The 24,915-nt window shown below is 41.4% G+C and overlaps 1 protein-coding gene across 1 annotated transcript; it reads left to right on the top strand.

The window, feature by feature from the left end:
* Positions 1–1,518: 1,518 nt before the first annotated feature.
* Positions 1,519–24,129, top strand: RUBCNL (rubicon like autophagy enhancer). The gene is made up of 16 exons (XM_021528445.3): positions 1,519–1,598; positions 2,123–2,231; positions 4,301–4,409; positions 6,449–7,108; positions 11,484–11,569; positions 14,624–14,834; positions 15,705–15,809; positions 17,852–17,894; positions 18,251–18,383; positions 18,792–18,937; positions 19,674–19,738; positions 20,837–21,075; positions 21,849–21,910; positions 22,806–22,959; positions 23,080–23,170; positions 23,648–24,129. Exons 2-16 carry the CDS (start codon positions 2,160–2,162, stop codon positions 23,758–23,760), a joined length of 2,289 nt encoding a protein of 762 aa, XP_021384120.2. The 5' UTR covers positions 1,519–1,598; positions 2,123–2,159; the 3' UTR covers positions 23,761–24,129.
* The last annotated feature ends 786 nt before the right edge of the window (positions 24,130–24,915 follow it).

Raw genomic sequence — 24,915 nt, 5'->3', positions numbered from 1 at the left:
GGGGAAAAAAGCACTAAATGGACATGAAAATGCTACCACAATTATTTTTTGGTGTTGTGTTGCTTTCAGACATATTTAATGTCTTCCATTTGTACAATTATTTTCCTGTAAAGATTTTGGAAAACGTCATGGGAATAAAACACAAATTCCCTAGCATATCTTTTGCCAGGCTTTAGTAAAAACTACAAATAAGTCTATAATCTTCCATTTTACTACCTGCTCTTCCTGACATTAATATGTCATTAATATAAAAAAGTCAAATTTATTTTTACAAATTATAACATGAAATTACCATTCTGTATCTGGGACTTTGAAACTCACACCATAGGATAACATGGAATCATAGAATAGTTTGTGTTAGAAGGGACATTTAAAGGATGTCTAGTCAAACCCCCCTGGGATAAGAAGGGATGTCTTCGATGAGATCAGGGTTGCTTAGAGCCCCATCCAGACTAAATTCAAGCAACTGTGCAACATGGCCAGCAGTTCCTCCTAAGTTTCCTGTCCTATTTACTGGCTAAGTCACCATTTGTGCTTAAAAAGGAGACAATTACTGCAGAACATCTGAAAGCCACACTTTCAGCTGCAGCTCTGTTTTGCATTCTATTTACTGTTTCTGCTTATTTCTGCATGGTACCATCTGGACTCTATCTCCTTCCCACTTCCTCATGATTTGCGATTTCCTAAGTTCCTGCAAATATTTTTTTCATTTTATAAATAATCAGCATTTCTTTGGCTTCACAAATACAGTTCAGCATTCCTTCACTATCTTTAGCTCAGACTGACTACTAGAATCTACAGCCTACTAGTTTTGAGCCTGCTAGGGCAGCTGACTCGCAGATCAGCCTGGCAGATGGCTCAATTCTTTTCCAAAAGTTCAGTGAGAATGGATTTGTCACTTCTAATCAGCCAGTCACCAAGCCCTCAGATACAGCTGATTCTAGAGTTGTGTCTGCATATGTTGCCTGGAAGCTTCATTGTTCTCCACCCCAGCTCACACCGACCAAGAGAACACCTTTCATTCACTCCCAGTTGACATCTCTTGAGTTTGTTTGGTTGTCAGGTAGACTCTTCCATTTGGAAGGGACCTACGGTGATCACCTAGTCCAACTTCCTGAGTAACTGAGTACTGACCAAGTTAAAGCATATTGATAAGGTCGTTGTCCAAATACTTCTCAAACACGGACAGCCTTGGGGCATTGACCACCTCCAGGAACGCCGCTCCTCTCGGCAAAGAAACAGTCCCCAGCGTCCAGTGTAAACTAAAGGAGCAGCTTTGAACCATTCCCACGTGTGCAGTCGCTGAGCGACAAGAGCTCAACCCCTCCCTCTCCACTTCCCCTCTTCAGGAAGCTGCAAAGAGCAACGAGGTCACCGGCCCCTTTTCTCCAAACCAGACAAGGGCAAAACCCCCGCGCTACCCCTCGGCAGCAGCTTTTTGTTTAGATCTGCTCGGCGTCGTTTGGTTTGAGCCCCGCCTCGGGAGGGAGGTAGGCGGGCCGGGAGGTGGAGAGGGAGGGACGTGGAGCGGGCAGGAGGCAGCCGCAGCAGCAGCAGCATCGTCGGCAGGGCGGGCGGCGCTGGAGCGGCGGCCGCAGGTGGGAGCGCGGAGCGCGGCCGGGCGGGAGAGCGGAGCGCGGTCGGTGCCTGCCTGGGGCGGCGAGGGGTGCGGGATCTCCCTCCGGGTTCAGCGCTTGCCGAGCCCTGATGGCAGCAGAGCCCTGCCGTGAGCCATCGCCGCTGCCTGCCCCTGCCTGGTACTCGGCGTTGGGGTGCAGCCTCTGCTGCGGGGCTGGAGCGCGGAGCTCGCTGCTGCCCACTCCGCTCCCTCTCTTCCTGCTTTTACAGCAAACTGTGAAGGACCACAGATCAATAATCTTCCTCGTTGGCGTGTGGAAGGCGTTCCCGTTGTGTTAGTAAAAAAACAAACGGGCAAACAAACCCCTCGTCTCTGAGTTAGGCGCTTTTTAAAAGCACTTTTCCATTGTTGCTGAGCTCTGCTTTTCGGTAAGCTTCCATAAGCGTGCCAAGTCAGGACGGAAAAAACTGTAGAGTCTGCAAAACAGATGGAGAAGCGCGGATAACGTAGTGGTGACTGTAACTCTCTCTCTGTTGCTTCTAGGTACTTAACGACACTGAAAAATGAAAGCTTTCCCATCATGTCTCTCCATGCAGTAGCGCTCGCCAGCTTCAGCAGAACAGAAGTCTTCAAGCACCCTTGCTCTGAGAAGGTGAGGCAAGGGAGATCCTGAATAGTGCTCAGTGTGCTCGTTAGCTTGGGGGGATCTTGGTTCAAAAACCAGCTTTTCGTTTCAGTGGACGTAGTAAGTTGTTTTTAAATGCTGGTAGAGTTAACTTGGGAAACACAATCCCAGTACTGGAGATGGGGGAGGAAAAGGCAGACTTACAGTAGGAAGATGTCGAATTGTCAGGGTTTTTTTGGTGGGTTTTTATTTTTTTTTTTATTTTTTTTTTTTTTGTTATGGCAGTGTGTTTTGCTTTCCATGTGCTTCTGTTGTATTTCCTTATCACTGTTCTTTAATAGCTTTTTTTTTTTTTTTTTTCGGTTATTGGAGGGGACAGTTATGTGGCTTTTTTTTTTTGTTTTTTTCCTTCAGTGATGTAGTTGAAATCGTAGCATCTGGAGAGTAAATGGAAATCGCACCTGAATTGTCAGACCATTCTGATAAGAACAGAGATGGGACCATTGTTTAAAAACAAATAAGTCTTGAAACTCAGCACCCTTAACAGCTATGCTAAAGTACTTGTACTTATCTTGCTGGGCAGTTGGGATACTTGCATCCTAAGAGGTAGAATCTGCTCATTGCTGAGATTTTGTTAACTGTATTGAAAACAATTTTGATCACATATTTATATGTATGAAGCCTGTTTACATGCCAGTTTCTCTAATGAAGTACAGAGGGAGAAAAAATAGAAAACACTAGCAGGTACTGAAAAGAGTATTTTTCTAAGCACTGGCATAATCAAATGCTAAATATTTTAAATTAAACATATTTCTTTTTGGCTGGAAACATTATTCTTCAGTCAAAAGGGAAATTCTCTGTGGGTTTTAATTTCTTCTGCTTTTCGTGAGTCTGAAGGGTATCTGGACAAGAGCTGTACTCTGAGTCACCTCACTGTTCCACGTAGGAAGCGTAGAGGTCAACAACCCGGGGTGGACGAGTACAGCACACCTTTAACTCTCTTCTCTTTTTATGGGATCACAGAGTTCAGGGGAGGGTGGGAGGAGTCCTGGTTGTCCTTCAGTGTGCAGACATTCTCACTGATATGGGGGGAAGGCGCAACACCTTGGTTAAGTGCCTTTTAACGATGTGCATGTCAGAGCAGGGCAGCCCTTTCATTTCCCTGGTTTCTGTGATGTGCTCTGCAGGTCCATGACATATTTGAGGCAGCAGGGAGGTGGGGGGACAAATTTTAAGTCATCACAAGGAATTTATGAGCTTAGGGAGGATACCTGTTTTGCTGTCCTGAGTGTATCATAATCTCTTGTTGGAATTAGCCCCTGAGTATCTGCATTAAATTGCTTTCCTGGTTCAGCTTACATTGCTTTGACAGTATGGTAAATCCAGCTTTGAGGGTAGAAATACTGAATTGGAAGCATCATGACTGCAAAACTGAAGCGCTGATCTGGTATAAACCTGCTCAGGCAGTTCAAATGCATTAAAAATTTTGGTCAGCTTATACTGGCAGGCTCCTATGCCAGGCTGAGTATTATCACCTCTTGCATTATGCTGGGTCAGTCACGTTGCTGACATGAACCACATATACTGTATTATATCAAATTAGGTGACATGACCACACTTGCTTCCAGTTCTTAGAGCTGGGAGATAAAGCAGCACATGGAGCAGATATTTGTGGAGTTGAATCCTCATAGATTTAGCTTATAACTTGTATACATCTAAATAGGCCAATGCTTCCGGATACAGATTGGTGGTTCTTTGAATTCTTTTCCACTCCATTGCTGTTGTTTTTCATCAGGTATCCTATTCAGCATTTTGTCTCATTTGTGCCTTATGCACATGTTTAATTCTCCTGCTGTCGAGAGTTTCTTTTGGTCATCTGCCTTTTGGAGTGAAATGAGAGATGTGAGTGCTCTGTAGACAGTGCATGCTTCTGGGGAGATTTCCAGGCAGCCAGAAATGTAGGCAGTGGTTAGGTGACTGTCAGCAGGCTTCAGAAAAGTGTTCTTCCTGCTAGGATGACTGTGAGATTGAGGGTATCATTAGCAGAGTGCTGTTATCTTATAACCAAATTGTCTGCCTCTCTGTTCTCCTTATAGTTAAACCACAAAAGCCTAAAGGTGGCGTTCACCGACTCAGCGTGTTCTTCAAATCCCTCCGTGAGGATTAGCTGCCTTGCTCCAACACCTCAAATCTCTGTTCTCTCAGGTATTGCCAGTTTGTTCCAAATTGCCTCCCTCTGGGGAGTTTTGCTGGTGCTTGTAGTGTTAGCAAAAGCTATTGGTGTTTGTGTATGCTAAACAAGTCTAGTTGTTTGAAGAGGGTTCCTTGCTTATTGGCTTCAAGGGTGGTAGATCATCAAAATACATTATACAGTTTGCTATTTTTTTGCCTTTTAATGGTAGTTTGGCCATTTTAGTTAATGCTGACATTTGTGTGTTAGGGTGGAACAGGTTGCCCAGAAAAATTGTGGATGCCCCATCCCTTTAAGTGTTCAAGGCAGGGTTGGATGGGACTCTGAGCAATCTGGTCTACTGGAAGGTGTCCTCACCTACAGCAGGGGGGTTGGAACTAGATGATCTTTCAGGCCCCTTTCAGCCCATAAAATATTACAATCTTTTGATTATAACACTCAATGTTTTGCACAGAGAAGATTGTTTGCAGCCCAAATTTAAGTATTCCTGTGCAATTGAAATATCAGTAGTTACCAAAGTATATTTCTTTCCCTAAAAAGTTTGAAATTTATTTGTTTGAAAGTCAGCTAGTTTTAATTTTCCTATTCCTGTCCTTACATTGCCATTGCTGTGTACACTGGCAAGATGTTTGTTTGCAAGTAAAATATGCAGTTTTGATTGTATTACTGCAACAGCTTAGTCCTGGTAAATGACAGGTGACTGATCCCTATTACTGACATGCTCTTGCTGATTTTGACCTGGCTTTACTAGGATAGCTTTGCTAGCAGCTCTTGCAATTTCGGTTATATGTGATGTTCTCAGATGTTTTTCAGCTTTTTCTTGATGAGTACTAGTCTTTATATGTACTTGCTATTCCAAAATACATGGGTTTGTTTTGTTTTGGTTTTGATCCCTTTGTTAGGAAACTTCCTTATCATGTTGTTAGTGTGCATGCAGGCTTCCATGGGAAAGACTCATGGTGAAGTTTACTGTTTTCCAATGAGATATGTCCAAGGAGAGCAACCTCTGGTCAAAGTCTGGAGTCTGCAAGACTTCCTGCTTTTTTCAGCAGCAGTGTTTAACAATCCTCATGGTCTTAACTAGGAGTTCTTTGTCCTAGAAATGATTCTTCTTGATTGTATCTATTCTTAGAATTTTACAACTGACTTATCTTCTCCAAAGGAGATAGTTGTTAACTTCATTGTGTTGATATAGTCGATGGTCTCTTCTGGAACATAGACTTTGTGTCTAATCTCTCAATTACTTGGATTATGGCAGTTCCTCTGAGGCTTTTTTGTTTGTTTGTTTTTGGGTTTTTTGTTTGTTTTGTTCAAGGTATAGAACTTCAGCTTTACTCTTCAAAAGCTACTGGTTGTGGTGCATGCTTCTGTGTCCTGCTAATGTTGCTTTTAGTCTAAACTAAAAGCAGTTTTTCCATTTTCTGTCAAACTGAGTTTTGCAGTAGGTCACATAAGACCTTTGCAGTGCTTTTCATTCTTTCAGAGACATTATAATCTTGATGTGACAGAGCTAAGTTTGTTATGTTTTTGGCTAAGTGTTGCCACCCCATGAATAATGGACTGAAGTTTATTTTAGCCGTTTCCAGTCTGACTGAACTGAAAAACACAAGCATGTTGACCTTGTATTACTGAGTGTATTTTTTGTTACTCTTTCTGCTCTATTGATCTTCCATGTGACTTACTATAATGTAATCTTCTCTTCTATTGGCAATAGGATCAGTACCAGTAACAGTTTTGTTATCCTGTTTTGTAGAACAGTGATATTTTTGATCACACTGATAATCAGTCACCTTTAAAGTCTTAGCTAATTGTGTTTGGAGAGCAGCAGAATTCTTTACTGTTTATTACCTAGCCTTTATCAATGACAGAATTGCTTCCTGAGTGCAGAAAGCAAGAGCTTTCTTGCAGGAAGAGGCAGCAGTGAGTAGTGGGTGAATTCAGCTGTCCTGTTTCTCACCTGTGTAAAAAATTATATGCATTTTATTCATGCTGTGCATTAATCTTTTCTTAGTATTGTTCCCTAACTTCTTGTTTTCTTCTAATTTCTGAACAGATGAATCTTCGAGGCCAGCAGTGATTGGACATGCTGGAAGTTTTGGATCATACCCAGGCAGTGCTGAAGCTATCAAAGACATTCTCATGTCTGTTTTAAATGCATCTGGTTTGAAGCCCTCTTTGGTGTTGGAGCAGAGCACAATGCAGGGAGCTGAGCATCTGGACAGTGATGCAGAGCAGTGGGAAGAAAGCAGCACCGGGGATAGCCATGATGACAGTGACAGTGATTCTGCACATCACAATACTGCATGTACACAAACAGACATTCGGTTTACGAGGCCCCGGGCATGTTGGAACAACACAGACTGTGATTCCCCCAAACCTTCTCTGGATACTTGTCCCTGTTATACTGATGGAGATCCTGCTGCTTCCTCCTTGAATGGTTTCACTCTTTCAAGCATGTCCCCCCTGAAGCATGACGGTTTCACTCAAGTGACGCTAACAGGAGGCACCATCACATCTGCTGTTGTGCATTCTGGAAAAGAATCTTGTACCTCCCCTGAAAGAGACTTGGCTTTCACAAGGTTGCTTTCAGATTCAACTGTTGGTAAAGCAGATCTAGTGCAATACCCTTGTGCTGTGGAGCCTGTGCCTCTCGGCAGCCGTGACAGCGATTCTCCCAGTGGCCTTTCCCAGTCAGAGCCAGTCAATCCAACAGGTAACTTTACAGCTGCGTTTTTCTTGTAAGATCTCTGGAAAGAACTGTAATTGAAGTGGGCCTTATTTATGGTGATTGCAAATAAGATAGATGCTGTCATTCAAAATAGGAGAGAGGGAAGAAAGAGCTTAAAAACCAAGGAGAACCTGAGGGGTGGTTGGTAAAATGGGAGATGTTCATGCTTTTGCAGGAGGCATCTCTCAGGATGCAGAAATGCTTCTGTAATATACAGCTAGATAAAATGTAGAAGTTGCTGAGCTGTGAGAAATGTAGAACATCCACTGGATGAGCTTTCTGCTAGCTTTATTTTGTCTTCACTGTTACTTTTCTCTTTTCCCAGTAGCAGATAGCATGGGTCTGGGCATTGGTAGTGATTCATTGGTGTGTGTGGGGTCATGCTGTGTTTAGCAGCAGCTGGAGAAGGGAGTGTCCTTGGATTCTAGGGTTTTAGAGGCAGGGAATTATCATCCAGTTTATTATGACTAAATTGGCTTGTTCTGGAGGTGGACTGTTTTTCCTTTTCCCCTTTCCAAGTGCACCTGAGATCTTGGAGACACAAACCTCTATCTGACGTAGAACAGGTTCTTTATACCTTTCACCAGTTTCCAGCCATATGGATAATCCCATGTGTTGTCTGTGAAGAGGACTGGCTGAGGGCTGATAGCAGAGGGTGCCCTTTGAGCAGAGTGCATTCTGTCCCTGCAGTGTCAGGGGGCTCTGGGCAGTGTAGACTTGTAGGTGAGGAGCTGTTCAGTAGGAAAGTTCAGCACATGTCCCTGAGATGGCTGGGGGAGCACCTGGCCTGGCCTTGGGACTGCGTGTGCCTCCATGAGGTCTGCCAGCCTTCCTGGGCTGCAGGCTGGGGTCCCTGCCCTGTGGCTGAGGCAGCAGAACAGTCCCCTCCTATTTAATACCTAATATTGACAGGAGCAGCCTTTGGTACAGCAAGATGAAGCATTTTGATTTTGTTTATAAAGGGTGCTAGTGGCATCTAAGGACTTAGAGCCACAAAGATGTGCAGATGGATGGAGCACCACTGCTATGAAGACAGACAGAGCTGGGGTTGTTCAGCTTGGAGAAGGCTCCAGGGCGACCTTGTAGCAGCCCTCCAGTATTTAGAGGGAGACTAATAAAAAAAAAAATAGGAAGGATGATCATATATTAGGAAGAAATCTTTTACTGTGAGGGTGCTGAGGCACTGACACAGGTTGCTCAGGGTAGTTGAGGATGCCCTTTAAGTGTTCAAGGCCAGGTTGGATGGGGTCCTGACCAACCTGGCTTAGTGAATGGTCTTTGAGCAACCTGGTATAGTGGAAAGTGTCCCGGCCCATGGCAAAGGGTTTGGAAAAAGGCAATATTTAAGGGTCCATTCCAATCAAAACTCCTCTGTGATTCTGTGATGATAATTAAAAGCTTCAGAAAAATGTTGCAGCTGAGGTCTGAGTTTCCTACTGGAATAAAGGCAAAGAGCAGGGAGTGTTCATCCTGCCTTTGTATTATAAAAGAATAATACAAAGTCTAGGTTTTGTTGGTTTGTTTCGATTTGGGGTTTTCTTCTCCCTTTGGTCAGTAGTAGTCCTAACGGTGACACTCCACTGACCTCCACTTCCAGTTTCTGAGCCTTTCTAGCTATTCACCCAGAGCTCCTCCAAGGTCTAAGCTGGCAGCAAGGTCTCAAACAGCCACGTGCCACTGCAGGACTGTGTGCTCTTAGTAACACCTCTGTCATCTGGGACAGGCAGTTGTCATCAGCTAGTATGTGACGATTATGGCTGCTTCCTTCTGCTGGGTGTTGCGTTGGCTCCGTGCCTTTGAGAAGTGCCCGTCAGGGAGAAGGAAACCGCACCCAGCAGTTGGGGCTGGCTGAGGCCAGTCACACGTGTTTGGGGAGCTGGGTCTGGAAAACACAGCCCAGTCTCTCGGGGTCAGCAGGGACTGCGAGGCACGTGCAGAAGAGCAAATACATGGTCCGTGACTTGACCTTCTGGCATGAGTCGGATGTGTCACAAGCTTGTGTTGGGGTAGTAGTGCTGCTGGCACTACAGAAAACAAAGGGAGAAAGGAATGTGTCAGCCAGGTGGCTGAACAAGAGCATCCTTGATTTTACTAAAAAATACTGCTCATAGGAGGGAGAATCCTGTTAGACATTTCACAATGTGATATGTTCTGTCTGCCTTAGACTCCGGCCTTTTCTGTACAAAGTGAAAACTTCTGCGTTTCTTCATTCCTTGTTGCTTTTAACCATTAACTTTCTACTGGGTAGCTTGGGTAATGAGGTGTCATTCTCTCCTGCACTGTCCAGTAATATGCGGATGTGATAAGTGAATAGAAAAATAAAAACCAATAAATATAATGCCTAATTTGAGGGCAGGAATTACACAATAGGATTTCCTGACTTGCTGTCTTTGAGATTATAGTTTCTCAAAGAAGAATTACTGAGGGATGCACAAGATACAAGAACTATGTAATAGCACTTAAACCAGAATAATTTTTTTTCAGTGGAATTTAGTTTTTGTTTAGTGGGATTTTCTGCTGGTCACTTAAAATTCCTACTAGGTCTTGTTTGTATGTTTGGGGCCACCTGAGAATGGCCCTTATTCAACCTTTTGAAAAGGCTCTGTCACTGTTAATGAAGAGTTCGTGACTAAGTTTAGTGTTTTCTGGGGGCTTTGTTGCGGCTGGTGTATCACGGAGTTCACAGACTTGTTCTTGCTTTTAATCTCTATGTATATCAAGGTCACTTCCTTCTCTGGCTCTTGAGGCTCAGGCAACAGTGCTCAGGAGCAGAAGGGCAACCAGATAACTTTTCTGCATCAGACCCAGTTGCATACCATTGCTTGATGTGCTGGGCTCCTTCCCTGTGCTTTTTTTACATTCTATTTATTTAAAGATGCAAGTGGGATGCAAGAGGTAAGCAAAGGAGAGAACTCCCATTAGATTTCAAAATGATATTTCAGATTAATTGGGTATTCTTTCTTATACAGAAAGGAATAATTTTCCCATTTCGTTATTTCTGCTTATAATTTTTAGTTTAGAGAGTAATATTTGTTAACTTAGCTGATGAGAATGTAGTCTCTTATCAAGCTATAGAGCTTACCTCGTAAGATGAATCATCAGGTAGGTATGAAAATAACTTAATTAGGCCATTAAATGTGTTTTGAAAAGTCACATTGTCAGCCTTTCTGTTTTTCCTTCATGGTATACACAATGGAGGTATTAATAATTCTTACAAAAACTCTCCATCTGTGTCGCTCTGCTCAAGCACAGTATTGACTTTACAGCCTGATGTCATCAATGCTCAGGGCAGCGTAATGTGGTTTCTCTAAGTACAGCAGTATAAATAAACCAAACTAGGCCTGACAGTCAGTGTCCCTTAGTTGGAGAAAAGTTTTACATAAATTATGATCATATTTTTTGGGAGCTCTTTAGCCTGTGACTTTTAAACCAATTTAGGAAGGGTGTTTTTTAAAAAAATAAAGAGCCATTGATTAAGCTGTGCTATTTGCAAAGGCTTTAAATGGTGTCTACATGGTGGCCCTTTTCCACCACATATGGCCTGTTTTATCCTGTAAACATCATGAGGGTGAAACAGAAACTGTGAGTTCAAGGTCCAAGAAGAAGAGGTAGTAAGCACCAGTAAAAACCTGATGTGTGCTCTGCTGTACAGTGAAAAGTTCTTATTGGGGAAAAAGAGATAATTTATTTTACATACTTATCAGAGACTAACAGGAGAACAAAACTGCGGTTCTGGGAAGCAAGAAATACTGTGGCTAATGCCATAGTTGGACATACTACCATTCAGTATGGGTTGCATTCGGAAGCAGGAGGGAGATTTCCTCGAGGTATGGAAATATAATAGCAAAGTGTTTTCCAAACTTAATGTTTCCAAACACAGTGCCAGCAGTGATGTGGGGAATCTTTTAAGGCCATTGCATCTCTGCATGCCCAGACAGCAGTGGGATTTGTGTTTCTTCTGGCAACTGTGAATGAGCAGAGTGCAGTGTTAGCTGCCTGTGTTGCCAACTGCAGAGCATCGCTGCAAATGCAGCCTCAGGTTCTGTTTGTGGTTGTCCCCAGCAGCTCAGGCTGTAGCTTGGAGAGAACTGGTGTGGGAGTGCAGCGCTGCTGTCACAGCACAGCATTTAAACTGTTTTTCTCTAGTAGTTGATGTTCATGCTTCATGTTGCCAGAATAGGTCAAATGCCAGTGTGCTTCTCACATTTTTCTCCTCCTTAGCTTCTACCACAGCCTCCAGCCCCAGTGGTGTTCAGTTTTTGGGAAAAAAAACCTTGCTTTGCTTTGTGGAAGTTCCAACACATGTTGTGGGAGCTGCAGAGAAAGAAATAACTAATAAAAGTTCTTGTTATACCCTCAGGTTCTAATTCTCCTTTGAATATAAGTGCTATACCCTTGAATCGTTCATTGCAGGACATCTGCATGCTTCCAGAGGATGTGGAAAAGGTGAGAACAACAAACAGTATAATCATAATGTTTTCTATGTTTTATTGTGGCAAAACCAAATGACGAGAGGTGTTTCTCAATAAAAGAACTTCCCGATAGATGTACTAATCTTTACAAATACTCTATTTTCCCTCTTTGTGCCCTCTGTGGGTGAAGCTGCAAACATAAAATCCCTATTTCATAATTTGTCTTCTACTCTTGACCCATTAATTAAACATTTTAATTATTTTTAAGAAATGGAAATATATACAGGAAAAATGTATATTTCTGCTTTTCATTCCATCATTTCCCCACGCATTCATTGAAAACAAACTTTATCATTAGTAACTTTAAAGTTATATTAGAATTTGTTACATAGAAGTTGTTGCAGCTGCATGCATATGTATGGAATTTACCTCATGCTTTTACTATCAAAAGATGGGGAGAGGATGGGGTTTTTTCGTGTGTGCTGATGGTAAGCATGTGAGATTTGTTATCAGATAAGTACAGTATGAATACCAAGCACAATAACTCTAAGAGCTGCAGTAATTCAAGCAGTTTTTCATGGTTTCTCAAACAGTCTTAAATGTGTTGCCAGGTAGGCGGTCCACTCAAGCCTATAAAAAGAGCTAAAGCTGTAATGCAAAACTCTGTGTGCTAAATGTTAATCTTTTCCAACAGTGTAAAAAGTGGGGTTAATAGATTGCAATGAGTGGGATTTAATACAAAAAAAGCTTTAAAATGTACCTAGAAAAGGAGATTTTTTGCTGGACTGTGTGCATGTGGTTCCATGTCCTAGGCCCCAGAGGTAATCATCATCTTTGTGCACAACACTGGCTTTACCAGAGTAACAAGTTCTGCCTTTGGTTTGAAGCTCTCAACATCTATAAGGTGCATTTCAAACAACAAAACCCACTCAATAAATCACACACCAAAACTCAATGAACTTGAACTAGCTTTTTGTGTTGCTTTTTATGAAAGGTGTTTCACAACGGAGACAATGTTTCTCCATCTGTAATATGGGACATCACCTAAAAGTAAATTGTTTTCAGACACCAGGAGACCAGTGAGAAGCTATCTGGATTAGAAACCGCAATCTGAGTGTTGTGTGAGGCAAGATCTTATCAGCTACTACTGCGCAGAGATTGGGGGCTGATGTGATTACAAGTTAAAAGATAGCAAATACTTAGTCCATTATGAGCAAGGCTGCATTTAAAAAACCCAACTAACAAAAAAATCCAACCAAGCTAAAACCCACTAAACTTCAAATACTTTTAGCTTGTGAAAGAATCTCTTTCAACTTTAGGAGAAAAGGTTAAGGTACATGTGGTGTTAGTAGGTCCTGAAGTTGTAGTTGTGTGCCAGGAAGGAAATAGGTCAGATAATCTTAAAGGGGCTTTCCACTGATGTTAGTAGGAAATGAGAAGGTTGGTGTGTCACAGCTGAGTTGAATCTGAGTGAGGGAGCTATCAGTAGGCACAGCTGAAAGCTGATAGTCATGCTGAGTACAGGAGTTCATGTGCTCTGTTTCATGTTTTTGCAATGCAGCTCTCTCAGATACACTTATAATTGCTTTTATCAGCACGATATGCTGATCGGCTGTGTTCTGCTACTAACTTGAGACTTTTTGTATTTTCAAAGTAGGAGATATCTCCCAAAAGGGAAAAAGGCTTTTAAATTATTTCTTTGCTAATGAAAAGATAGCAAACTCCTGGACTTCTAAAGTTCACTGAAAGTTGTCTCTGGGGAAAAGCTGTGCACTAGGCAAGTAATATTAATTAGTGGTGGGAAAAAGATAAGTCTCTCCAAACACCCACAGGGACTTGGGTATGCTCTAATGCTGAGATTCATCTTGTCTATGTGTATTTGTGAGCAGTAAGAAAGCTGTGCTGTTTGTTGTGCTCCTTAAGATTTAGCTATTCCTAAACACTTGTGTGTTTCTTTATGGCTCCCATACAAGTTGAGGGGATATCATGAACACTGATATCAAGTGGTACAAGCTTTAATTATCCTGCACTTAATAATCTCTAGCCTTGGATACTGCCATAGCTTTTTAGATGTAAGTTTAGGTTTGCACGTGGCAGTTAAGGGGAGAGAGTGTCTTGGGTATCTCTGGGTTACCACCTTGGTGCTTGAGTACATCTCCATGATGTATCCACTTTTGAGCTGAGACTGGTGTGGGATCTTTGCCCAGACCATCAGCAGTAGCTCAGGTGGTGCTGGTGGGATGCCCTGTTAGATCTCAGAAAGCTTGGGATACAGCAGTGATGTTAGGATAGGAGCCCCAGGTGTGTGTATCTCAGTGGCCTCTTTTCCCAGAGAATGGGTGACTAGGGCAGGCAAAATGGCAAGAGACATCACAAGGAAGTGTTGTCTGATTTGGATATCTTACAGTGAAGCTTTGGAACAGATACCTTTTATTTTATTTATTTTATTCCAGTGGGAAGCCCGGGGGAGCCAGATTCCCACCTACTCTTACCACAGACTTTCTATGTAGCATTGAGTTGGCCATGTAAGCTATCTCACTGCAAATTCCCCACCTCACTGCCCTAATTCTTAACACATGAAAACATTTTACTATCTCCTGTGGCCCCCACCACCTGAAGACCTACACTCCATTCAAAACTTGCCACTTCTGGCCCCCTCCAGCTAGCATGTGAGCAAAACTGTTTGTACACATTGACTTGAAATTAAATCATGTTAAATAGGTTACTTGGATGCACACTTGCATACTAAATAAGGCAGTGTAACTAGAGGACTGCATCTCTGAAATGCATACATATACACCAGTTACTCATGTAATCAAGTTCATTTTTATCTAATTCATGGGTAAGATAAAAGTAGATTGTATATTATAATCAAGGGTGAGACAATTATCTGGGCAGTTGCCTTTTGCATATTGTTCCTGAATTGCCCTTGGAGTGGTTTTTTTTGAGTTTAAATAAAAGGTCAGACAGGTTTGCATATTTATTTATAGAGTTAAAAAAGTATGGGGGGAAAATGATATATTTCACTTCATCTTAACTAAATATCAGATATGCTGTGTACTAATGAGCATTCCATTCTTGTGTCCAGGAAAATGCACACTTTTTTGTCGCAGATATGATTATAGCATCACTAGAAAAAATGAAATGTAATATCCTAAGCCAACAACAAGCAGAGTCCTGGGGTGTGGAGGAAACAAGTGGATCAGATGGCAGCTATCACACTGACTCAGAGTTATCTTCTTATCCTGGAGTGAAGAAGTCTGATTCTTCTGTTACCTCTTCAGACAGTGGTTATGAAGGCAAGTTACTTAGTCTAGAATGTAACCTTGTCTGAAAGCCTTTGTTTCTGTGCAGGAAAATACTAAACAAATTGGGGCATTGCTTGGAACCAAAGCCTCTGTTACCTTCATTGAGTCTCTGGAGAGCTGGGTCCATTGAGGATCATTATGCCACAAGTGTTTTCCTGTGGGTCACATACTTCCTTTTGGATCTTCACACCTATGTTTTATTAATTATAATTATTTTTTACATTAAAATGAAAATGTAGGGTGAAATGCCACAAGCCAAGAATGACTCTCCATGGAACATGCCTGTAGCTGGCTGTTTTTCTCTCTCTGCTTCAATTTTTTTCTTTGGTCGTATTTGCAGCTTGGCTCTTTCCTTCTGTGTTTGCCTCTGCAGTATGCAGATGAAGCTGTACAATTGGTTTCAATGAGACTCCCCAGAGTATTCATTCCCATATAGTTTAAGGCAAGATAATAAATACGCCTGGCATTATTGTGCTTCATTCAGCACATGCATTTTAAAGTAGATTTTAGTCTCTTGAGTTGTAGAGATCTTAGTGATGAATCATGAGTCTAAAGTCTAAATTATATAAATTCTGTGGAGAAATGAATGGTGTTCTTGGACATGAAAAGGGGAGAGACCACTGGCAATATAAAAGATTTGAGGTTATCTCTACAAGATTCTGACTGAGAAACTGAGGGATGTACTGTATGACAGACTCCCAAGAACTGGTCTGCTCTGTGTATGTATAAAAACAATTAAAATTGCTCTATAAATGCAGTCTGCGTGCCAAAGTTTTGGCAAGTGATGAAAAATGTAAACATAATTGCAGCTACTTCTAAATGCTGGAAATGTTTAACTGATCTTGTCCTTGTTTTGGGCAGGCTGTGCTTTGCTGCCTGTCAACTCCCCGGTGCATCTGCCATCACATCATGAGGTTACCAGATTTTGTTGCCACAGTGACTCAGAGGATGAATATGTAATTATTGGTAAGGCTTTAAAATTGGAACTGCAGAAACAGATATATAGTTCATTTGAGTCTATTCCATTGTTTGGGAATTCTCTTGTTTTAGTAGATGTTATTGTAGGAGAAATAATACGAGAAAATGGAAACAATAATGTCTGTATAACTCCTTATTAGAACACATGCAGAAATACCAGACTGCTGCAGGATTTCCTTTCTAGGAAATAATATCTGTGCTAGTTTGAGAGTGTGGTAAGCTGACCCTGACTGGACACCATGGGATCACCAAACTGCTCTGTCACTTCTTTTCTCCAGTGGAGAGAAAACATGACAAAAGGCTTGTGGGTTAAGGACAGGGAGACATCATTCACCAAAAACTATCACAGACAAAACGGTCAATGTGGAGAAACTAATTTATTGCCAATCAAATTAGAGTAGGGTAATGAGAAATCAAATTTTAAAGCACCTTCCCCCCCACCTTTCACTTCTTCTTGGTCTAAACTTTGCTTCCAATTTCTCTACCTCCTTGGACTTCCCACACATGCTGTCAGGAGTGTGCTGCAGCATGGGCTTCTTCCTTCTAGGTCACAGCCTCCTTCAGACATCTTCTAGCTCCAGCCTGGGCTCTTCCACGTGCTGCAGGTGGATCTCTGCTCCCCTATTAATCCCCATGGGCTGCAGGGGCTCAGCTGCCTCCCCATAGTCTGCATGAGGAGCTGCAGGGGAATCCCAGCTCTGGCTCCTGGAGCATCTCCTGACCCTTCTTCTCCACTGACCTCGGTGTCTGCAGGGCTGTTCCTCACACATATTCTCACACCTCTCTGCAGCTGTGCAGGGGTTTTTCCCCTCCCATTTTGACTCTGTTATCCCACAGGTGCTACCACCATGGCTACGGGCTCAGCCTTGGCCCGTGGTGTGTCCATTCTGGAGCCGTCTGGCATTGGCTCTCAGATATGGAAGAAGCTTCTGGCAGCTTCTCACAGAAGCCACTGTCATAGCCCCTCCTGATATCAAAATATTTCCATGCAAGCCCAACAGAAGGACTGAAATTATGTTTAAGGATTAAACCAAAGGAATGTGCATAAAGAAAGTGTGAAACTGGCACAACCTCAGTCAGCTATAGCAGCATTGTTTAAGAGAATTTAGGACATGATAATTTCCTAATGAAACAGATTGAGTTTTAGGCAGCCTCTCCCTCTGCTTCAGGACTAGAGCAGAATGTCTCTGTTCCCTTATATGTGGTTTGCTTCTCTTTAGGACATCCTGAGTTTCATTTGGTTTGCTTCTGGCTTTTAGACATACAGAAATAGAAACCATTAGTTATCTGTGCAACTTTTAACCTTTGTTTTATCTTCTCCTGATAACAAATGGATTTTTATTGTTCTGTCTGGTTTTAGAGATTTATTTTTTTTCTCTCATTTTTCCCTGATCTACAAATGAAGAACACACTCCCAAAAGACTGCATTCCTAGTAGCAAGAGTTACTTTGAGATGTATAAACGGGGAACCATGCTTATTGTCTTGAGAGCAATAAGCATGGTCAAAACTAGTGCTACCAATGTGAACACCTTGTTGGCATAAGCATATTGTGTCCATGTAAACATAATGAAGTGTGTCCTTCAGTTGCATTCATCCCACCTGTTACTAACATGTTTATAGCATTAACTGCTATGTTTGTGATTCGTGTCTCCAAACATCTGTTAGTGTCCAAAAAGGCTAGTGTGGCCTCTCTTGGCTCTGTGCTGTTGAGTGACTTCTGTCTGGACTTTGACCAGCATGCACTTAGTCTCTCTTTACCTTTTCAGTTCTTGAAAGCAGACTGATGGTGATGATATGATGCAAAGGGAATATTCTTCATCACTTCAGAGATATGCAGAGGAGATAGGGCTCCTTATGCCTGTTTTACAACCAGGGCTGAGGTTATATCCCACATCCAGGAAGAGTGTTGGAAAGATGAATATATTTGAAACTGACACTGTGGTAACACAGAAAGTATTTTTAAAACAGTGCTGAGTAAGAGATGCTTTGTTTCTTAAATGGCTTGATAAAATTTTCTCCTTTACTGCAGAACTTGAAGACCTTGAAAATCTGTCTGTCGCCCCTGATAAAAGGTGTGTATCTTTACTATAATAGCCCCATGGCTCTACCTTTTCTGCTGGAGCAGCTTTCTGGTGGTTCTTCTGGCTGGGGCAGGGAAAGTTGTGGGAGTGGTAAATTGAGCCCTCTCAAGGAAGGGAAAGGAATGCTGCTTGACAGCAAATGTCTCTGGTGCTTGGCTTAGCAGTGTTTCTCTGGTCCCTTAGTCTTGCTGAGGGTGGTATCTGTGGCTCTTTAAGGGCCTGGAGGTATAAAAGGAAGAGGGCAGGAATGAAGGAATGGGAGAAAACTTTTCAGGGGTGCAGAAAAGGCAGTGGAGATGCTGATGACATGCTGCTATTTTTCACTGACAGTATTCCTTACCTTTCAGATCATCTTTTGAACCAGGCAGCAATTCTGCTGAAGCAACAGCCCAGGAGTTGTGCAGAGCTTTCAGAAAATACTGGTTGCAGACAGACTCTGCAGTTCAGCTGTCTGGTTGCCTGAGCTCATCTAAGCAGAGAGTGAGTCTGATCTGAAAACAATGAGCTCTTTATTCAGTTCCCCAAATAATCATGGTCTCACTGCAGCTGCTTCACTGCTAGAAAAAAGGGGAAGCGACATAAAGAAAAAAAAAAAAAAGAAAACAAATACAGATGAGTGCTTACAGTTTATGAGTTCACTTGATCTAAATTTTTAGAAAATGTCTTCTCTCTTCAGCAATTTCCAACACATTTAAAACATGTGGTTGTGAACAATCAGGATATACTTTCTTCTGGGATTGATATGAAGGAGTTTGAGGGGGGACTACATGCAGGTGAAAACAGAGCTTTGAAATACCAGAGTATAAAGGGAGATAACATCTCCTATAGCATTTAACATATGTCCAGTTGATGGGCTGGTTATCTTCATTAGCTTGTCTTTCCCAATAGTCTGTGCTGAAAGAAGAGATACCAAGAGAACTTGAGTCCAGTTTGAATCTGGCTGAAGAAATAAAGATCATATCCAAGTTGAGAGGATCTTCTGGCTGGTCCCCACCAAGATCACAGATTATATTTAATATTCATCCTTCAGTCAAGTAAGTTTTGAGGGATCTGGGGATTGTGATTTAATATAGCATTAGCTGATGGAAGGAGCTTGGGTGATTAACAGATCTAGTGCATGTGCAGATGATCTGTGAACAGGTCTAGAGCTGGTGCATGGCACAGCCTTCTGCAGTGTCTGTCACCAGCCTCACTAGAAAACAGATGACTTCTTTTTCTCTTTCTTGGCACGTCCTGATTAACACAGCATGTACAATTTTCCATGTGATAATACACAGACTCTTTGGTGTTACAGTGACAGGGTACTTAGCTCCTGAAAATTATATTTTGTGTCGCTGCCTGGAGAATATTCTTGCCTTTCCCTGCTGTCCTGCTATTATTTTATGGATAGCTGGTTTTCAGAAAGTGGGAGGAGGCAGCAGGTCATGTGTGAGGAAATGGCTGTCTCATCCTGTCTCAAATGCTTGAAGTGCAGACAGTAAGCAAACTGGCTGTTCCCGATGTTGCTGCAGGTACAGTTGCTTTTTCAGTTGCAAATGTGGATTTCCTTTCTCCAAACCTTATGATACTGGTGCCTCCTTAAGAAATGGAAAATAATTTAGTTCTTTCAACAAGCATTACAGAATCTCCCTTCTTCATGTGAAGGAGTAGGAGTCAGCTCCTGAGGTGGACGTTCTCCCTGGTGCCAGTGTTAGCTTTTTTGCCCTTTTGAAGAATGTTAATTAAAACTGTCTTTTGGGTGCTGAATGGTCTATTTGCCTCTGTATACAGGAGAGATGCAGTGGTGGCTGCTCAAAACTTTACGTGTGTTGGTTGTGGAACCCCGATAGAAAGCAGTAAGTATTACCAAAACTGACAAGAAAGCTCTAGTAAGTGCAGTACTTATACTACAAACAGTACTGTAATCAGACTATAATACTCACCCACACACACGTACCACAATTTTTAAATTATCTGAGGTAGAAGGAAAATCTCATTGTTGGATGTGCCTGCAATAGTAAAACAGACAATGGGATCTTTCTGGTATCTGGAATTTTTCATACAATACTTGATAGATGTCCTTCTCATAAACAACAAAAATTCATAAGTCAGACACAAAACAGAAAAAAGCCTATATGAAAAAAAATCATGCTTCCAGGCTGGAAAGTGCTGGTTTTGTATAGTCCGGTTGTTTATTTTAATAATTTTTTCCCTGTGCCAATTTAGACATTGACAAAAGTCTCTTTCTGGAGACTGTATGCAAGCGTATGGAATCTGTGGTTTTGTTTTTTTGGGATGTCTTTTTAAAACTTTTTGTTTCTTTAGATCTTGATGACAAAAACTTTCTTGTTTTTTTTTTTTTGTTTAATTCCTGTTACTTTGTGAGAACTGCTTGAAAGCATAATGATTTACAGAACTGACAAACAGACCTTACCTAAGAAATCTTTGAAGCGGCTCTTCAGTCTCATTCTGGGTCAGCTCACAAGAGCAGCATTAGTGGTGTCTTGTCAAGTATCAACAATCTATAATGGCATATTAAGTTGAGCAAATAGGAGATGCTGTATTAGCTGAGAAAACCCCCACAAACCTCTTGATGTGAAAAAGTATTGTACAAACATGACTCCAAAATTGGTGGAAGTATTTTTGTTGTGTATTTTACCCAGTGTTTCTTTTGTGATAAAGCAACAGGGGTTTGTCTAAGATCTTATGTTGATAATTACAATCAGTTGAACAAATATGGAAATGAGGAAAGCTTTCTGTTCTAATGCCAAGTACAAACCCTGTACATGTGTTCACCACAATAATAAAACCCTCTACTGTAAAGAACAAGAAACAAAATCCCTTTCCCTTAATTCCACTAGATCTGAGTTATTTAGACATACTAGGCATACAGACAAGAGTTATGTCCCATAAGTTTTTAAAATACTCAGAATTTCTTTGCTGTTTGCCTGCAGAATATATCAGGAGACTCCGCTATTGTGACTACCTGGGGAAGTACTTCTGTGACTGCTGCCACAGCTATGCCCAATCTTCTATTCCTGCTCGAATACTTTCAAAGTGGGATTTCAAAAAATACTATGTGTGCAACTTCTCCAAACACCTACTGGACAGCATATGGCAGCACCCCATTTTCAATGTGTTATGTATTAACAAAACCCTATACACGAAAAGTAAAGAAATGGACAGGGTCAGGGTAAGTGTGCCTTTTCTTTATTGGGAATTTTTGGGTCTGAGACTTTCAGGAAGAAGTCGTTAGGGCAGGATGTCCTGTGTGGGTATGTAGTAAGAAGGAGGGTTGTTCTTTCTGACTTATCCCATCACCACTTCTGGGACTTGTCCTCTTTTCCCTTAGGTGAAGAGAGCAAATACAGGTATTTCCAACCTATGTGAGGTCTCCTTAGCCCTGTTTTCTTTAGGAGGTGTTTCCTTAATGGTTTCCAGTTTCAGTGCATATAAGGGAGTTGGTCTTCAGCAATAAGTTTACATCTTCCTGGCTTTTGGCTGTTAGAAAGTTCTGTAATTTTGGTATGACTCCTTAATTTTGTGGGCCATGAGGGGAAACATCCTTGGCTTATGTAAGAGCTGTACCTCCCACATCTTCAGGAAGAGTGTTCTGCTGAAGACTACAAGGAGGCATGTGTTCCTTGGCTGAGGAATTTACCTGGCTTACCTGTTCTTATACATTTGTGAGTCTAGCATGCATCAAGACCCACAGCCATTTTTGGCATTAGGACTTGCTTCACTCGTCAGGGAATAAAAATAGCCTTTGCCTGCCTTTGGCTTTCATGCATTAGAAAATCCATTTGTTTAATACTATGCTAAGTCCCTTTTTTTAGGTGTAGTTTGGTGTTCTTCCAAGGGTTGCTGGCTCAAATAGTGGTGTTCCATACTTAGGAATATATAAAATTTGATTTAAAAACAGCTTTTGATTTAAAACCAGCTTTGTTTTTCTCCTCCATCTTTTAGGAGGCGCAAGAACAACTTTTTCATTTAAAAAAGCTTTTGAAAACGTGCAGGTTTGCTGAAAGGTATGGACTGTGATTATGCATGACAAATAGCTTAGTAAAATGTACATGATGTGCTTATAGAGCTTTCTTCTCTAGAGAAACTTGGGTGCAGTTTTAAATAAGTTGATATGATCATTAGAGAACTCTAATAAAATAACTGCCTTCTATTGCACTGAAAATGTTGAGAGAAGTACAAATTTTATGTGGTAGCTGTTTCTTGTAATATAGTTTGGTTTTAAATGTTGAGTGATTTTAGTTAGGTGTGGATTTTTCCTGTTCTGTTTCTCCTAGGTTCTCACTCCATCTTAAAATGTCAAAGATACTTCTCTCTCTGAGAATATTTGTCTTTAAAAAAATATGATTGCTTTTTGAGTGTTTAAAGATTTCTTCCAGAAATCTGTCATAATGCTTAATTCAGTTTATTTTATAAAAATATTCAAATGAAAGTAGCAGTAAGCAGAAGTGATAAAGACCAGTATCTCTATTTCCAGTGTTCACCTGCTCAGCACAAATATAGTATCATCCAATAGTGACCTGTGCAGGATAAAACCCCTCAAAGTCCTCTTTGCAAAGTGAATAAATAAGTCTGGCTTATTTTATTAGATACTATATGGGATTTTGCCTACTATTCCTCAGGTAGGAGAGAGCCCTTTACACATTATTTAAGGATTGCTGGGGTAACTGCGTATGGCAACTCCAAAGCCTGAGGAAGATCTGTTTAAAGCAGATAGTTTATTCTAAATCCCATACCTTCCAATTTTTATTAAAGTGATCTCAAATTGAGAAGGGAGGTAGATAGCAGGAACTTACCTTGTATAATCCCCATGTGAATAGAGAAGTGGAAGATGCTTATTCTGGAAATACATGTGGAAAACAACTTTTTGTAACTTTCACTGGGTTTTATTTCTCTTTGCAGTGTACTGAAAGAATTTGAACAGGTGCCCACCCATCTGACAGAAGAACTGCATCTCTTCTCACTGGACGATCTGGTGAAGATCAAGCGAGGGCAGTTACTGCCCCTTCTTAAAGATATTTTGAAGAGCTCCACCTCTCATGTAGATGTCTGTGAGGTAAGGAAAAAACAGGGCTTTTAGTGTCCTTGCAGTTGCTACTGTAAGGAAATATCCCTGCTGCCATTCCTAAGTAATTTTTTTCTTAGATTTAAATCAGCCCTTTTGCTGTTGTTGTAGCTCTGTCAAGCGAAGGGGTTTATCTGTGAATTCTGTCAGAGCGCAGACCTGCTCTTTCCGTATCAGACTGCCAAATGTAAAAGGTGCCCAGGTATGTTCCAGACTGAATGTTTTTCTTTCTTCCTTGGGGGAATTTTGGTGTATAAAACCATTTAGACTTATTTTAAATGTTGACAACTAGCTTCACTGAAAGCATGCATATTTGAAATCCTGCATGTGCATTTGGAAGCTGTGGACAGCATGTACCCTCGAAAACCAGCCTGTGGTAGCTGTTTCCTACCAGTGGATTCAGAGAGTAAAACCAGGCATTTGCCTGACCACGATTATGCTTGCAGACACAGGGAGGCTATTTTTTGGGTCTAGGCATGAGAGAGCTGTTTTATGTGATCTTGCCAGCATTCAGTGTAAATTATTACAGTGGTGGTGGTGTCCCAGCCTTGCACTGCTTCTGTTTACTTTTGTGCTGATATCTACATGATAGAACACCGTTCAAAGACCACAGCTATTGATTCATTTTTTTAATTCTATTTTTTTTTTTCTCTAAATGCTACTCTGTGTGCATAAACAGAGTGCAAAACATGCTTTCACAAAGCATGCTTCAAATCTGGAGGCTGCCCCAAATGTCTGCGGATCTCAGCTCGAAGGACTCTTTCAGAAACTCCATCACTGGTACCTCAGTGAAACTGGATTCCTCTGACTGCTGACTTTAGAAGATATTCAGAGCCAAACCTTCAGATGCATGATTAAGTGTTAAATAATGTTGTTTTAGACATTACTCTTTTTAATGCATGTCTCCTTTATGGGGGGTAAAATAATAAAAAAAAAGAAAAACAAAAAAACCAAACATCAACTTCATTATTATCATTGAAAACTAACCCTATGGGAGTTTCATCTTAATGGTGACAGACTGGATGTTAATTTTTTGGGCTACCTTTTGTTGCTATGTTTTGTCCTTGGATATAAGATTTTTAATACTGTATTTTTTCATGTAAAAATGATTAATCTCTGTAATTCTGCAGATAATGTATAGATAGTAAGTGAGTGTTGGAAGTCTTTGCCTGTGTTCAATTTTGGAAACGGGGAAAAAGTGGTGAAGTACAAAATCGCTCCCTGAAAAGTTCTACAATAAATAGCAAAGACTTGCCTGCAAGTTTTAGGCAGATGTTAATCTGAAATTGTTATGGCAAATGCTTATTGTGAACCAGTGAATTTTAAGTTTCTTTTAAACACTTCAATTTAACAGCCTGTGGTGAGTTAACTTGGCCTGCTGCTAGGTGCTCTTCACACTTCACCCAGCTGTTCTCTCACCTCATTCCTCAAGAGGACAGAGGAATAAAAGAAGATGTAAGAGCTCACAGCCTGAGATACAGACAGGGAGATCACTTGTTAGCTACTCTCATGGGTGAAAAAAACCCTGAATTGGAGAAAATTAGCATTGTAAATTAAAAGTTGTGTAGGGTGGTGAAAAGCAAAGACTAAACCAATAATTTTCTCTTACATCACTCACCCATTTTCCAGGCTGAACGTTGCACTTCATGCCAAATTTTTCTACCTTATAGCCTGCCGCAAGTGGTGCAAGGCAGATGGGAAATTTGGGGTTGTTGTCAGTCCATAACTGCTCCTTTCTTCTATTCCTGCCTCCTCACACTTTTCCCTTTCTCCAGTTTGGATCCTTCCCATAGGCTGCAATCTTTCAGGACAAACATGCTCCTGTACAGGCTCTCCGGGAAGATGTAGTTCCTTCAGGAAATATTCATGTGCTCCAGTGAGGTCCTTCCCAGGGACTGCAGGGGAATCTGTGCTCTGATGCCTAAAGCACCTCTTTTTTTTCTTTTT

Source organism: Lonchura striata, chromosome 2 (assembly GCF_046129695.1).
Source record: "Lonchura striata isolate bLonStr1 chromosome 2, bLonStr1.mat, whole genome shotgun sequence".
Lineage (NCBI taxonomy): Eukaryota > Metazoa > Chordata > Aves > Passeriformes > Estrildidae > Lonchura > Lonchura striata.
Note: the sequence above shows the minus strand (reverse complement) of the source record. Positions and strands in the feature narration are given on the sequence as shown.

Bases quoted from the DNA above. Each gene is read 5' to 3' on its own strand.
- RUBCNL (XM_021528445.3), top strand. From the start codon at position 2,160: ATGTCTCTCCATGCAGTAGCGCTCGCCAGCTTCAGCAGAACAGAAGTC. The intron at 11,570-14,623 runs GTGAGAACAACA...TCTTGTGTCCAG, and splicing joins TTCCAGAGGATGTGGAAAAG to GAAAATGCACACTTTTTTGT. The intron at 19,739-20,836 runs GTAAGTATTACC...GTTTGCCTGCAG, and splicing joins TGGAACCCCGATAGAAAGCA to AATATATCAGGAGACTCCGC.